The sequence below is a fragment of the Diadema setosum genome, chromosome 16 (assembly GCF_964275005.1).
Source record: "Diadema setosum chromosome 16, eeDiaSeto1, whole genome shotgun sequence".
NCBI classification, from domain to species: Eukaryota; Metazoa; Echinodermata; class Echinoidea; order Diadematoida; family Diadematidae; genus Diadema; species Diadema setosum.
The window spans coordinates 30,178,008-30,194,219 of NC_092700.1; the positions used below are offsets into that span (position 1 = coordinate 30,178,008).

Genomic DNA, 16,212 nt, shown 5'->3' on the forward strand with positions numbered 1-16,212 from the left:
CGGACTATAAAACACGGCCGAAAATCTGACTTTGGCACCCAGACAAAACTAATAGTCACGGGACCTACGAAAATATTTGTATGGAATCCTTAAGCAGCAAAAATGAACAAAAGAGAAAGAGATGAAGAAACAAAGAAACTGACCGGACTTTTGCCCACAGTCTATCTCATCAGTCCCGTTGGTACACTGCAGTACGCCGTCACATTTCAGGCTAGCCCGCAGACACATTCCGTCAGAGCACACGAACTCATCTTCCTTGCACGGTTCCGGTGTCGCTGTTATTATTGAATTGATATAACAGGCGAATCCAATCATTTCTTGTAAGGGAACGGAATGCACCACGTGATCACTGGCGATCGCCACACTTATTTGAGTTACCGGGTTAATGCCCAGTGTTGCAAAATGATTAAAGGGAAGGAACTTACATACCAAGAGCAAAGCAAAGTAGGCCTAGTGTTCAAATGCTGATCGATGCATGCGATGTTTTCATCGATGAAAAGTAATTTTCACGTGTTTTTGCTTTGTGTGTGTGCTTTGTATACCATCAATGATTCTAAAGGGGAAGGAGGTTCGGGTGACTGGTCCTACACTGGCATTGGACTTATTACGTATTAGTCTTTAAATAAGGCTTACTCCAAGATATCAACAAAATACTAGCTTACGATTTTCACTTCAGGTTCCCTTATACAACATCCGTCTCATATGATCTTATCGTACCTATGTTCTTGATTTCCTTCTCCCTGTAGTTTACGTTAATTCCACTCAAGATACATGGAACAATACCCGCTCTAAATATACTCAGATCCACAATCATTTCGAAGTGCTATAATCATAGACGTTGTACGTGTAACTGAATTACATTTTACTTGCTAATGCCAGTATTTCTGTGTGATTTTTTTTTTTTTTTTGGGGGGGGGTCTTCACTAGCATTATGTATAATAACATGCTCCAATTTCAAGGTATTGCGTGTGTGAAGTGATAGTAAGATTATGAGAAAACCAAGATAGTCAGAAGAATACTTACGACAGTTTTCTTCGTCGTCACCACCGTAGCAATCGATCTCGCCATCACACACAGCAGACTGGGGCAGGCACTGGAATGACTCGCATTGGTACAATCGACCGGGACACTCTGCGAAACGGGAAACCCAGTCTCAAATTTAGTGGTCATTTTAAACTCTTCTTGTCTTGGCATTCGTATTCCTTTGTTATTGTTGTTGTTTGCTTTTAATTGGGGGATATTTTTGTTGTTTGTATTGTCTGTTCAAACGAACTTGCAGTCTGATACTCATCACAGGCAGATATTCACTTATGGTAGTTTTATGGTCCTGCTATCATTATTTTTTTTTTCGGAACGAACAGGTATTTGAAGCAGCAGTGATGAAACATGTTTTGGTTTACCGTTGCAAAGATGCTGTATGTACTGGAATGCAGAATCAAACCCACCCTCTTCCCTCTAACTCACTGGGACACTCCTCCTCATCGCTGTTATCTCCGCAAGTGTCGTTGCCATCGCAAAAGTCCCAGTACGGGATGCAACGTCCATTCCGACAATGAAATTGCCAGCTTTGGCAAACTGCAGGGAGCAAAATATGGATTGATTGATTGAAAGAAAGATAGAAAGAAAGAAAGAAAGAAAGAAAGAAAGAAAGAAATAAAGAAAAAGGCCCACAAGGTCTGACATTTCATTACGCGTTGACATGTCGAGTTTGATCATAAACATGTGGCTAACGCTAAAATGCTGTTCAATACGTATTCAATCCTTAAGCAAAACACTAAGCACCATAAATCTTTACTTCGCAATATCCTTCTAAGAACAATATAAATTTTCAGCCTATAATCCACCAGAATTTTTGTCTTATCGTACACTAGCCCTACTGGAAAGAACACAGTGTCCCACAGTGTGTTCACAGTGTGATCACATAGTCGACTATGTGAAAACGCTCGAATTTAACAGTGTGGAGATGATTTCACACTGTGGTTTGGTTTTCACAGAGTGTTGACATGGTAATGATCTGTGTCACACTGTGAATCGGTAATTCACAATGTGTTGACACTGTTAAAACGCTCGAATCTAAGTGTGAAGAGATGTCATACTGTTATCACAATTTTTTTTTTCATTGTGTTCACATTGTGTTCACACTGTGTTTCTCACACTGTGGGACGCTGTGTTCTTTCCAGCAGGGCTGTCAGGACGGAGATTATTACATGCACCTTAGTGCTTGCATTCAAAGGAAAATTTATTGTGATTATTATCGAGTGGGCAAAAACACAAAGAATATGTTTTCGTGTCAAGATCAAAGATTCGAGAGACGATGGCTTATAAAGTGTCTCCTTCTGGCTCACTAACACATGTAACAAATTACTCCACTCAAAGGAAACCAAAACCCAAAGAGAAATGTGGATTGAATGAAAGCAGTAACATAGAGTACATGAGTGAAAGTTGGGGGAAATTCGGACAATCGATGCAAAAGTTATGAATGTTAAAAGTTTTGGTGTTGGAACCACTGGATAAGGAGGCTACTTGAGTTTATGACGCATGTGTGGACAACAATAATAAAGAAAACACGAAGAAAATTTAATATGCTTTCACTTTTCTAGCGCAATGAAAGAGCGCTGCACTAACTGTTTTAAAAAGAAGGGGGAATAATTACTACCATTAACATATTATGCCAGTATCAAGTTCATGGAATGTGTAATTTTCATGGAAAATAAATGAATTTTTGTGGAATTCTCTTTATATTTTCATTGACGCCACAACCTCTAGTAGTCTCCTCATCCAGCGGTTCGAACACCAAAATTTTAAAGATTCAAAACTTTTGCATCGATTGTCAGATTTTCCTCAAACTTTCACCGATGTGTTCTACTAAAGTTGATACTTTCCCTCAATCCACATTTCTCGTCGAGTTTGGGTTTCCTTTAATGAATTGACGTATGATTTGCACTTAACGACTGAATCATTTTACAGCCAAAAGCAATACGACCTTCTGTGTGACGAAATAGAAAATTTGTTACGGTGCGAAGGTGCCCGTGCAAATATAGTAATTCTTTGACAAACAATTTATTAACTAGAAACTACGACTGAGTTCTCAAAAACTCAGTCGTAGTCAAAAGCATGCTCTTCCGTCGGCCATAACCGTGGCTTTGGAAAATGGTTATCTTACTACAATCCTCCTCATCGTCCCCTCCAGGGCAGTGCTGAAACCCGTCACATACGTTATTCTTGTAGATGCAGCTGCCGTCTGCACACTCCCACTGGTTCTCCCCGTCACATGCTGCGCGAAGAGCAGAAAAAAAAAGTAGGAAAACAAAGAAAGAAAACAAACGTATGACGTATACACGAATTTTGGATAAACATGGCCTTCTATTCATGTAGGACGACGTCATAAAAATAGTGTTAAAGTAGCTTTTTAGGGTAAAGGTATACGGCTATCAAATATCATGCCATGTGTTTGTATGTATGGTGGAGTCTTGTGTGTGTGTGTGTGTGTGTGTGTGTGTGTGTGTGTTTCAAAGGATGACGCCATGAAATTAATGTACTAAAATGCCAAGGGTATGGGCTTAAATCTATTATTGTAAGCATGTGAGTGTGTGTGTTTGTGTGTCTGTATGCTTGCAACTAACTAGCAGACAAATTTGTGTTTGTGCGTGTGTGTGAGGGTTTTTTTTTTTTGTCTCCGTGTGAACAATGATTTCAAACAATCATCAAACGAACTTCAAATAAAGAATACAAAAAGGAACTTACAACAGTTTTGTCGCTCGTCTGCGTAATCCCCACAATCATTGACGCCATCACAAATGAAGGATGCTGTTACATTCTTTCCATTCGGACAGGTGAAGTCTGGTGGAGAAAGAAAATGAGATATTTACAACTGACTGCACAATACGTACAGCACCACTGGTAGTGAAATGGTCGCGTTTTCTGCAATATTCACGAGCATTCGTATCGCAGCATCTTTGATGATATTTATTTGTATCTGTGATAACATATTACTTCCATCGTTTCATGTCATCGCCCATTATCCTTTATAGTTTTACGGACGAATGTCAAGATTCTATTATTTTGTCTTCTTGTGGTGCTTCTTTTAATTATTTCTGCACTCTTTCTCGTCAAAATAGCAATAAGTTTAACATCGTTTCTACTTTTTATCGTCTTCGTTGTCATCATAATTATTATCTCATTAATTTGAAACTCAAAACAGTTTGGTTTTTTTTTGTGAAGGTGCCGGTTTTTATTCTGTGGCATTGACAATCACTATTGTTCAACTCCCATTGAATTAGCAGTTGAAATTAAATTTGTGATGACGATAATGAAGATATGAATTTGATAGCTATGATTTTCATCGTTACTGTTATCATAATCATTATAATTTCAATAATCAGCTATGAGGTTCTATTACTATTAACATCATTGTAAATATTGTTGTCATAAATGTCAGTACCATTTGAAATGTTTAAAGTGGTCTTTGGTTTCATAAAGCCCTCCGCATACCATACAACTTTCGGTCGCACAACAAAGTAATTGTGGATCCGAAATAAACAAGAGTATTTATTCTGAGGCTATTGTGATTTATTTCGGATCCAAAGTCTGTCAGTCGTGCGAGCGAAAGTCGTGTAGTGTGCGGAGGGTTTCAAGGCGTCCCATCGACTGATCTTACTGCAGTACGCCTCGTCGTCGGAGCAGCCCTGTGGCCCGTTGCAGACGTATTGCCTCTCCAAGCATTTCCCGTCCGAACACTTGAAGTAGGAAATCGCCGGATGGCATTCTGGGAAATAGGATAATGAATATTCATGAGATGTGACATGTATCTTGCATATAATCGTTGTTTAGGGATTGTTACTGTTTGCCTAATGATCAACCCACCATTACCTCAGAAAAAAGTCTGATTGCATTTGGCTGTGCGTGCCTGACAAAATGCCTGAGTTGCCAAGGAGACATAAACTGCAGTCAAGAATCATTTTATGAGAAAAAAAAAGCACTTCAATTGTGTGATTTTGAGATATAAATAGCAACAATTGCTAACTATTTCATGTACCGATTTTGGAAGGACGCTTCTATACCATTCTATGTGTCTGTTTGATGTGTTCAAGTTAACTCGCAGGTACGGCTCTCGAGCGCCACTCACCACACCCTATCTCGTCTGTTCCGCTGGGGCAGGTGAGGTCACCATCGCACACCTCCTCGTCTCCGTAACATTTCCAGGCGTACTTGCACGGCCTGGCGCCTTCCTTGCAGCCAAAGTCAACTGCACTGGCAGAATGCAGGATAATAGACGTCGATTAAGCAAATCGGGGAAAGAATACATGGAACACATAGCATTAAGCATTATTTAAAGGGTGTGTACAGTTCTGGTCGAGGTGAGGATTTAGCGTTTAACCTTTTGCGAGATATTCAGAAACCACTCTATGAGATGTCAAAAAGCATGCAATTCTAAAGGGTATCAAAAGTTTATTTGATGAAAATCGGTTTTGAAATGGCTGAGATATCCAAAAACAAGGTGAAACAAAGAGATCCTAATAAAAGGCGTGGCCTGTCGCCTTTTATTAGATCACTTTTTTGAATATCTCAGCCATTTGAAAACCATTTTCATCAACATTAAACACTGCATCCTTCTTAAAATTGCATGCTCTTTTATATTTCAGAGGAGGTTTCTCATTATCTTACTTAGGAATGTTCAAAACATGAATCCCCACCTCAACCAGTACTGTACAGTCCCTTTAACAACAGATTAGGATATGTAAAGTCCTGGAAGACATGTATATGGCGTAGACATGTTATCAGGCGTAGATTGTAAAATCGTGAAATGTGTGTCTAGGACATAATGAGCATTGTAAGGTTTAACTTGTGAAGAGCGTTTGTTGTTGAATGACGTTGAATAAAAGTGATTATTAGAGTTGTCCGTTTTAAGCATTGTTAACCGAAAAGTTGTCCTTTCTTTTGTAACATACATAGCTGATTTGCCTCTTTCGTGGATAGAAATGAAACTTGCCGTGTGGATAGAGGCAAAGTGGACAGACTTGTAAACGAGCTCTTACAGTTGTTTGACTTAAAAGAGCAAACACGTACATGACTGTGTGTTAGACTAGTCAGATAAGGCCATTTCGGTCGGTAAAGGCAAAATGGTTGGAAAATAGACAGTCAAAGTCTTGGAATTGAAGACTTTCTTGGGTAATCCTAATGATGCACACATGCATTGAAATGTTTCTTCAATGTCATTGTGAAAATTCAAAGTAGCTCTACCAGTAGTTTTAGATCGCGACAGGTTGAATTTCAAAGTATTAGCATTGATTGCTATTGGCCCTTAATGTGTCTTTATACCATAACCAATTTTTTTTTAGTCTGCATTACCATTCAATACCAATGTTACGGATTCCACCTGTATTCTATGTGCATGAAAGACGTAAGATCTACCCCGTATTAAAGGGAAGAGACGGATTGCTTCTACATGTCATTAATATGTGTAAATGTGCTTAATTATCATAACATCAAAGCCAAGGCAGTGAACAAACATGCTGTCAAAAGCTTTGTGGTAATATTAAATTAGACATGCTTTCTAGTGGAAACTTTATAGGTAGCCTGCTTCATTGTTGATGTTTTTTATTTCAACCTTTCTTGTTGTTGCAACGTCCAGTCTTTTACTATCACCGAAGAATCAACCAATCACATGATAGTCTGGTAAGAAACATCAACTACTTTGAATGCGTCATTGAAACGGTCTTTCCTTACCCAGCTCATCTTTGATCACGCTAATTTGGGCGGCAAACACCCCCTTGACCGTACTGCCGTAACTCCAGCCCCGCAGCCATAGACCGTTACCAGCGCTGACCATGTCGGGTGGAATATCGTAGCCAGTGAAGCGGGCCATAAATGTGCCGATGACTTCGACCTCTGTAGCACTTCCCAGGTAAAGATATTCGTGCTCTAGTGAGAGAAAAGAGAAATATCAAGTAAAATTTGAGATCAGTTTTCCCGTTCATCCATCTTGAATGAGCAGTACAGCTGGTGTGACAGGAGTATGTATTGATAGATAGGCCCAACTGAAGAGGTTCTTAGTATATCTTCTTCTTCGCTTCGCCCCTAGATGTTCTTAGATAGGCCTACCAAACCTATTTATCAATCAAATGATCGTTACGTTTCCAAGTTTTGCTGACATTTTAGACGATTACATTGCTGTTACCATGTCTTGTTTTGCACAGATTGGAGGAAAAAGCAAAAGAACGCGGAAATCGCTATTCTTGATTATTTTTGTAATAAATAATGTTATCACTACAATTTATTACTATCATCATTATCATTATATCATTATTTTTGTCATCACCATCATCATCATCATTGTTATTATAATCATCGTTATCATCATTTGTAGTAGTAGCAGTAGTAACAGTAGTAATAGCAGTAATAGTGTTCTCATTGTGTGGAAAGGGGCATACAGAAGAATTCCATCTAAACTGTTCCAACTGCTCCTGAGTAGCAAGTTTCTTTTTCGCATTTGCGGTAACAGATATCAAAGTCGTGACCATTATTGAATGAATGGATATCAGAGCAATGAATAAATGGTTCTATCCATGCCTTCGATATAACGGAATTCCCAAAAGCTGATCTTGATTCGATGGCCTTCGGGTGCGACGTAGATCTTCGCGATTTCCTGACCGATCTCGACGGCTTCTGGAAAGCACGATGACGTCACATTCACCACATCGCTGTCTTTCAAATAAATATATTCTGTGTACAGAAAAAAAAAAAAACAAGGTTGGTTAAAAGGATGAAACTTGAAAACATTACAATTTGCATTCTAGGAGTTCGGAAACAATTCACTAGTGTACTGCAACAGATAGGGCAGGAGCGCGCGCGCGCACACACACACACACACACACACATACACACCAGGGTCCCATTACATAAATGATATTAGGATAGCAACTCTTGCTGGAATGGCAACTTCCAATAGCAACAACCAATCAGGAAGCTCAATTCTTGTCGTTACTATGACAATTGCCATTCCAGAAAGAGCTGTTCTCATATCAACTTTTCATAAAATTGAAGCCAGGCTAAGAGTGACTAATATAATATGCCCGATGTATTGTTTAAAAGGCCATCTTCGTTATGCATACTTTTTGTTTCCTTCATATGACGATTTTGAAGAGTGGAAAATAAAATCTACTACTTTGAAAGTAATGTGCTTTGAAAAAAAAAACAACAACAACAATTCGACACGTACAAAAAGGTCATGAACGGAGCAGTAGATATCATTTGCTCCGACATCATGCAATGGCAAGTTCGACAATGTTGTAGATGGAGATTGTCTTCAAGTAATCAAGAGAATTTGAACAGATGTAGTATCGTTTAGAGACAGCGTGTCTGCCATGAAACCATTATGATGAATACACGATCCATCACTTTTTTTCTTGTACTGTTGCTATTTCTTGAGAGCATTGGACTTGACATTTATCATACCGAATTTGCTCGTAAGTATATGCATTCATTCCCTTGATGCAATGTCTGCAATTGTCAAAGTATTATTAGTTGCTATAATAAAGTGATCCGAGAGAGATCACTAATCGTGATGTCACATTGAAAATTCACGGTGTGTTCTTACCGTCTTCCGTAGGTATTTCACACTTGACTTGATCTGTGAACAAAAGATTTAATCGGTAGAGTCATAATTATAATTATAGTTATATAAGGGGACCTCCACCCCAAGGAAGGTCTATCTTAATCTGATTTTGCTTTAAAACATATGCCGCTAAAATATCTTTAGCACAGTAATTAATTCTGCGAAGAGAAAAAAAATATATATTGATGACGTTTCCGTAACTTGTATAAGGTATAAAAATTCAGAGCGTCTGTTTGTGCGTGCCTTTTCGTGGTATTCCCGCGTCCAGTGCTTATTGCTTCCAAATAATAGGGCCCAATTAATCGATAGGTCTGCAGTTACGAGAGCTTTGAATTTGCTTCAGGACGAAAGCGCACTACACTGCAGCAGGATGCAGAGTTTAGCGACGGTGCTCGTACAGCCCACCGCCTCATCTCTTAGCGCTTTTGTACCGACAACAAAGGCGAAACAAGGTATTAAAAATACTGTTTAGTCCCTTGCTCCATACCCGCATTTGTTTTGACACAGCCTTTCATATGCACATAAGATTTGGCCAACGGATATCGAGAATAATGGAATCATGTATGTTCTAACTAAATGCCACTCTCACTCTTTTTCTTCTGATTCCAAGCACTTTTAGGGAGTCTAACCTCGGTCTAACATACATCGATGTAGAGAATACAGGAAACGTGTTTTTTTTTTCATCACAATAGCTGAGCAGGTAAATGTGACGGAAAGTGGTGTATTATGTACAGATTAAATTGCCTTGCACGCGTCCGAGAAAAAATATTAGACCATAATCATGAACAAATTGTCAACGATATGAAGGAAATCATGATCACAGGATATAATCGTTGGTTTACGAGATTTCCTCTCAAGGGATCATGTCACGAAGAGACAGTTCCTGTTTTCTTGATAATTAAATCTGACAGTCCTTTTGGTTGCATACAATTTAGCCTTAAACAGCCGTCGTGATTAACGTTACCAATCATCGTAACATTTCGTAAAGAACCAAAAATAAACACGTAAATCGTGAGCATTTGTCCATAATGCCTATCTCGATAGATTATGAAATGATGACAATTAAAGTCAAATTAAGGGATCATTCCCTTCACAGTTTGAAGATTATACCTACCTTTGTTACTCTGCGCGACCTCATGTGAATTCTGAAGGAGGACTAAATTGGAGAACAGAAGAAAAAAGACAGGTTGTTGTAGTATGTCTTGAATATATAACTTCCTTAACATTGGTTAGTAAATCACTGTCACAACTATACTTAAAAAATCAATTTTTAGAAACTAAGAAATGCACACCTGTCTACAATATAAGTAACCTCGACAATGTAATAGTCTTGATATTGCATGCACCCGCATGCTCTCGCTTTTAAAGCCTGTTGCCTTTAATGTTTGTTTGTTTGTTTGTTTGTTTTTTGTTTTTTGTTGTTGTTGTTTTTTTTTCGTTTTCCAACAGGCACATCCAGGCAAGCTTTAACCCTTTCTGTGCCGGGAACTTTGGATAATGTATACAACGATATATGGAGGTCTTCTGTGGCAATAGGCTCATCAAGGCACAAACGGGGCTAACCGAACGTTTACGCTTCCGTAAACCTTTTACGTAGATGATACAAACCTTCGTGAATTATGAGGGACGTTAGGTCAAGCTCGATGTCGTCGTCGAGATCGGTGTTGTGTGAATTCCTTTGAATTGTCTGCAAAAAAAAAAAAATGAAGATGTAAAAAAGCAATGTTATCGGTAAATATGTAAATATATCTTTCAATCATAATTTTATTATCATCGAGAGAATGCAAAGGGACATATGAGGCATTATGGAGCAGGACGATTAGAGACATTATATTTTGAGAAAATAGACCAGAGAGTTTAGAGTGTTACAGGGGGAAAAGAAGACGAAACGAAGAAGGGAAAGTTGAAATCTCAGCATGCTGCCTCCGAAATGTACGCTTCTTCAGATTAAACTTTTTGCGCATCCGATTCTAGAAAAAAAAAAAACTTTTAATGACAGAATGTCTTGAGTTTATTATAGCGTTCAACGACTTAAAGATTTGCTGATGAACATGTTAAAGGAAACGCAGAATGAACGGAGTTCAAGGAACTATTTGCGAAGTTTGATATGGAAAAATGTAGCAGAAATCGACCCGGCAATGCCGTAACTCGGAAGGAAAAAAGCGAATTAAGGTTTTATGGAAGCAAAGACTGATTTCCGCGAAACGGTGCAAACGGACATCAAAGATCTCATGAGCATCATTACGGGCCGCGGGCAGTCATCCTTTATACCACCACCCTGCCATCACCAGCCAACTCATCCATGGACAGACATCCCCCGATTCTTCATGCTGTAGGTATATGCAATGGATATCGTGTATTTTTTTTTTCATCTGAAGACGGAAATAAAAGCAACAACAACAACGGACGAATATGAGCAAATTCAATGTAATCTCATGGATCACCTTCGGACCAGCGTTCTTCAACTCAAGTGACAATCCGTTTTTATATTCGTAATAATGCAGGCCCGTAGCCAGGATTTTTCAAGGGGGGGTGCGGTCACTAAAAAAACGGACCTTCGGTACCAATACCAATGATGACACACACACACACACACACACACACACACACACACACAATTATATATATATATATATATATATATATATATATATGTATATATATATATATATATGTATATATATATATATATATATGTATATATATATATATATATATATATATATATGTATATATTCTTTGGACGACCGAACTACAAAAGTTGTATAAGAATTTGCGCGCGAAGCGCGCCGCAAATTGTGAATTTTGACTGTTTTAATGACGTTTTAAAGTCTCGAGGAAATTTGTATTTTTGTCTGTTGCATGCAATCGCGTTACGGTATTTCATCTAGGAAATAGTAAAAACTCATTTTGCCAGGAAGTTGCAAAGTTTAATTGTGTTCGGGACTCTGCGCGCGTAGCGCGCCGCAAAATTGAGAATAGTGATTTTGCTGGTGTTGCTTTAACTTTTATTTTTTCTATTGTATACCCGCGTTAGCAGGCCTGGAGCCTGGTATGCGAGTTTGTCAAAAACGAAAATAAATAAGAAAATTTTTAAAACAAAATGAATTGTAAATGTGAACCATTTACATTTTGCCTCCTTGTGGTAGGATATTTCCAGCATTTCCGAACTTTCAAATAATCATTTTAGATTTAATAATATTAAAGGTAGTAGATCCGATTCGCAAACATCTCCAATATCAGTCAAATGTCATATTAACCATCATGCTAAGAAGGTTTTCTTTGTGAAATTTGGAGGTCAGTGAAATTCAAAAATTAAACATCCGTTAGCCATTGGAAGAAGTTGAGTGCAAATTCAGACCTCAGGCTTAGTGCTCAGATGTTTTCCTATTTGCTTTGATCTGTCTTACTGTGCACACTAAGATACATACTGGAATGGTTATTTCTTATTTATTAAATTATAGTAGCATATTTGGTTACTAGCTGTCTCTAGGCATTTTCGAATTTGGGCTGCAAAGAGATCCACTACCTTTAAGTTAGAAGAGAGATAAGTAAATAATGATAAAATAAAAAAACAAAAAAGAATGAGTTTCTTCTGTAATACTATCTGACAAACTTTTTACTTTACCATTTTACTTCATAGCTCAGCACTTTCCATTCTCTCTCATACCCTCTTACCCATTACATTTAAATGAAATACAACTAAAATGAGTTTGCGTGCCTGCATAATACTCTTTGGAAATTATAAGTGAAAATGTTTTTAGGTTTTGGCTCACTTTAAAATGAGAACCAATAGAACTGTCACAACATGAGAAAATGTATAAGTAATAATCAACACTACATTTCCGAATTTGGCCTGAAAAGAAATCCGCTACCTGTAAGTTAGAAAAGAGATTAGTAAATAATGATAAAATAAACAACAAAAAAGAATGAGTTTCTACCGCCGTATCCAGAACAGAGCCTGAAACGGTGCAGGCTCAAGAAATCGTTTGTACTAAAATACGTCTTGAAGTACTGTGTGATACTGTTGACTCAGACTTCTACAAAGCTGTAAGTGAGAATTGTAATCCAATCCGACTCTTGAAATATTTATGAAAATATATCAATAAAGAATGTAAATTAAATAACGATGCGTCACAATGCAGTCTAACGCTCTCACAATGCTATCATACATAGGGTTTTTCACTGACTGTTTTTACTCCGGAGCTCTTGCAATATTCAGGCTTTTGTAATACTGTAAGATGGAGAAATAGGGAGTTTATACCTTAAAACAGAACAAACCTCATGTAATTTATAAGTGTCTCTTGATTGACCAAGTTAAGAATTTATCCTCATTTCCTGCCCCAATTATACTGTCTAGATATACGACCAGTCCAATCCAAACCCTATGAACACTTCCCAGCTTTATAGTCTCATATCCTTTTATTAACAAGACCATCAAACCTCCAATGAAACTTCCATTCAGAACCCAACCATCTTTGTTATTACTTTGGTTAATCTCTACTCAATAGTTAATCCTTCCCTTTGTCCTCAATCAAGTTTAAGTAAATTCAGACCAACTGTGTTTACAATTCCCACCACCAGTCCCTTACACAGTACTGTTCAATGAACCTATAATCCCCACATCATAGACCCTCTCCTACTAATCTCTTAACTTCTATTCATGTCCCTATATATATTATGCTTCTGGAGTTGAGGAATCAATCTTACTCCGGCCCCGACTCTGTTCGGTCATGTGCCAAGAAGGAGTGGAACAGTATTCTTTATATATACTACCGACAATATTTCCTCGTCAGTATTATGCACCATTCTGGAATTCCTGATCATTATATCTAATAAACTAAATTGTATGTCTTGGAACCACCACCTTGTCTCCTGCATTAACTAATGTTCGACTGTGGCTTGACATCGTATACTATAGTTGAGAGTGCACACCACGCTACCAACACCATAAAACCAGCACTCTTACAATACTATCTGACAAACTTTTTACTTTACCATTTTACTTCATAGCTCAGCACTTTCCATTCTCTCTCATACCCTCTTACCCATTACATTTAAATGAAATATAACTAAAATGAGTTTGCGTGCCTGCATAATACTCTTTGGAAATTATAAGTGAGAATGTTCTTAGGTTTTGGCTCACTTTAAAATGAGAACCAATAACACTGTCACAACATGAGAAAATGTATAAGTAATAATCAACAGTACATTTCCGAATTTGGCCTGCAAAGAAATCCGCTACCTGTAAGTTAGTTTCTAACGCTCTCACAATGTTATCATACATAGGGTTTTTCCCTGACTGTTTTTACTCCGGAGCTCTTGCAATATTCAGGCTTTTGTAATACTATCTGACAAACTTTTTACTTTACCATTTTACTTCATAGCTCAGCATTCTCTCTCATACCCTCTTACCCATTACATTTAAATGAAATACAACTAAATTGAGTTTGCGTGCCTGCATAATACTCTTTGGAAATTATAAGTGAGAATGTTCTTAGGTTTTGGCTCACTTCAAAATGAGAACCAATCGAACTGTCACAACATGAGAAAATGTATAACTAATAATTTGTTGGAACCGTAAGCAAATGCCAGCTGAAGGCGAGTAGGCAAGTGTGTTTAAAAGCACTAGATTATGCACGGAGATCGTACAGTTACTTGATAGATGATCTTTTCTCGAATGTTGGTACTAGCAAAAGGGCTAGAAAAAGCAGCTATTATAATTCGTTAGGCATGCATAATGGCCCAATGAGTGTTACAAGAGAACTGGAGTAAGACAGGTCTTTCATTTTGTTTTGTCTCTCCTGATCGTTCGTAAGAAATGCTAATTCATGACCACCTTTTCACAATTTGATTGGAGCATGCATTCATAATGGAAAATAGTTGACATAATAATCTATCCCCAGGCATTATCATGCCAATATGTACTTATATATACATGTACTATATCTTTGTGAGACGTAGATATAAAATGTCTCAGGTTTTCGATTATAGTAATTTCGAGGAAATTTCTTTAATTTTTATTATATATGTAAACTTGAGGCTATTAGATTTTCATCCACTTACCTCTGTTCCTGTGAAAAAATGCAAGTGTCAACCTCAATGTCATACACGAATCGCACGTACTCGGGCGGCCAGTGGAAAAAAAAAAAAAAAAAAAAAAAAAAAACACCGGTCACACGCGCCAAGGGCCATGGCATGCAGTGCCAATATAATAATAGCTCGCACAAATTGATACATAACATTAGTGTTTGTGTGCATGGGGACATCCGATGGTTCATACAACAAAAGGGTTTCGTACAATTATTTTTAACATTGTTAAACGTATTCTTCCACATTTACGTAGCATATAATGTGTCTTTATATTTATTTGGATTGTTATCTTGAGAATTGCTAAAAACCGTTATTATGAAAAAGTGGACCTTTCAGAATTTGGGGGGTGCGTACGCACCCGACGCACCCCCCCCTGGCTACGGGCCTGATAATGTTATAAGAAAAAAATAGAGAAAAAGAAGGAGAAGGAGGTGTAGACTTGAGTAAAATTCGAATGAGCCGATGATGTGATGGCTGGAGTTTGGTTGCATAATCATGTGGAAACGGGCAGTGTTCAACCGTCATTGCAACATCGTTCCACGCTAGATTCTCTGTTTGCCTAAGGTGAAATTTTGAACATGTAAAATACAGTGCACTCCCATTATAACGAACACGATTATTATGACATTCTCGTTACATCGATGTAAAAATTCATGTCCCACAATCATCATCTACATTATCTTTATGTACTTTACTGTTCAGTTATAACGACATTTCGGTATAACGAAAGAGAACCACCCGTCCCGAGGACTTCTATATTACAGGAGTGCACTGTCAGTACTAGACACGCAGTTTGCTTGTCACGTCGCGTCGGGGAGTCTCTTTCCGCCTCCCTGGTCACACACAGCCTCACACCATGTGCTGTTGTAATCATGTAGGCAATCATATCGATGACTCAAGTGGTTTTTCCCAGAAGAATAAGAAGCTCGTAATGACATGATTTTTACCTGTCAAGGTCCTCACAAGACATTTCGGCCTACAGGGAGAGGATTGACTCGATCCCTTTTCGGCAATGACCGTGACAAAGACGTCCCATTGCGCGAGTGACGAGTGTGGTTCATTTGCCACATATCGAGTAAGTGGCATTCTTCTCTTTTCACCGCGGCCAGCCAAGGACGTGCGCGCTTGCATACACCTGCCGACACTCCAATATTATACATAACTTTGGAATGATTGGAACAAGCTGGTGGAACCCAGCATTGTTCAGTCGTTGTTGCTATTGCTGTTGTTGTTGTTGTAATTGCTGTTTTGTTTTAGAGAATTTCTTCCGTCACCTGAAATGTTTTAATACCTAAACAAGGTCATTATTGCGGCGTTGCACGAGGCAGGGTGACGAGAAATGCCATTACCTGTAAAATATCCCAAGTATTTGAAATCCCCAGATATTTAGCTGCTCTGAATGCATCTTCTCCTTCGTCCATCCATCCCCCATCCCCTCCTCTTCCACCCCCTCCCCCCCCCCCAAAAAAAAAAAAAAACTATAACACCAAGCCGATGTACGAAAT

At 38.2% G+C, this 16,212-nt stretch overlaps 1 protein-coding gene across 1 annotated transcript in view; it reads right to left on the reverse strand.

The window, feature by feature from the left end:
• Nucleotides 1-16,212, reverse strand: part of LOC140239811 (uncharacterized) — a 57,160-nt gene that overhangs the window by 9,989 nt on the left and 30,959 nt on the right. Inside the window, exons 6-17 of the mRNA XM_072319633.1 lie at nucleotides 10,223-10,301; nucleotides 9,729-9,770; nucleotides 8,597-8,629; nucleotides 7,570-7,722; nucleotides 6,727-6,921; nucleotides 5,126-5,245; nucleotides 4,658-4,765; nucleotides 3,745-3,840; nucleotides 3,164-3,274; nucleotides 1,465-1,575; nucleotides 1,024-1,131; nucleotides 144-275 (exon numbers count right to left, since the gene is read on the reverse strand). Coding sequence (XP_072175734.1) covers nucleotides 144-275; nucleotides 1,024-1,131; nucleotides 1,465-1,575; nucleotides 3,164-3,274; nucleotides 3,745-3,840; nucleotides 4,658-4,765; nucleotides 5,126-5,245; nucleotides 6,727-6,921; nucleotides 7,570-7,722; nucleotides 8,597-8,629; nucleotides 9,729-9,770; nucleotides 10,223-10,301 — 1,288 coding nt within the window. The remainder of the gene's footprint in view (nucleotides 1-143; nucleotides 276-1,023; nucleotides 1,132-1,464; nucleotides 1,576-3,163; nucleotides 3,275-3,744; nucleotides 3,841-4,657; nucleotides 4,766-5,125; nucleotides 5,246-6,726; nucleotides 6,922-7,569; nucleotides 7,723-8,596; nucleotides 8,630-9,728; nucleotides 9,771-10,222; nucleotides 10,302-16,212) is intronic.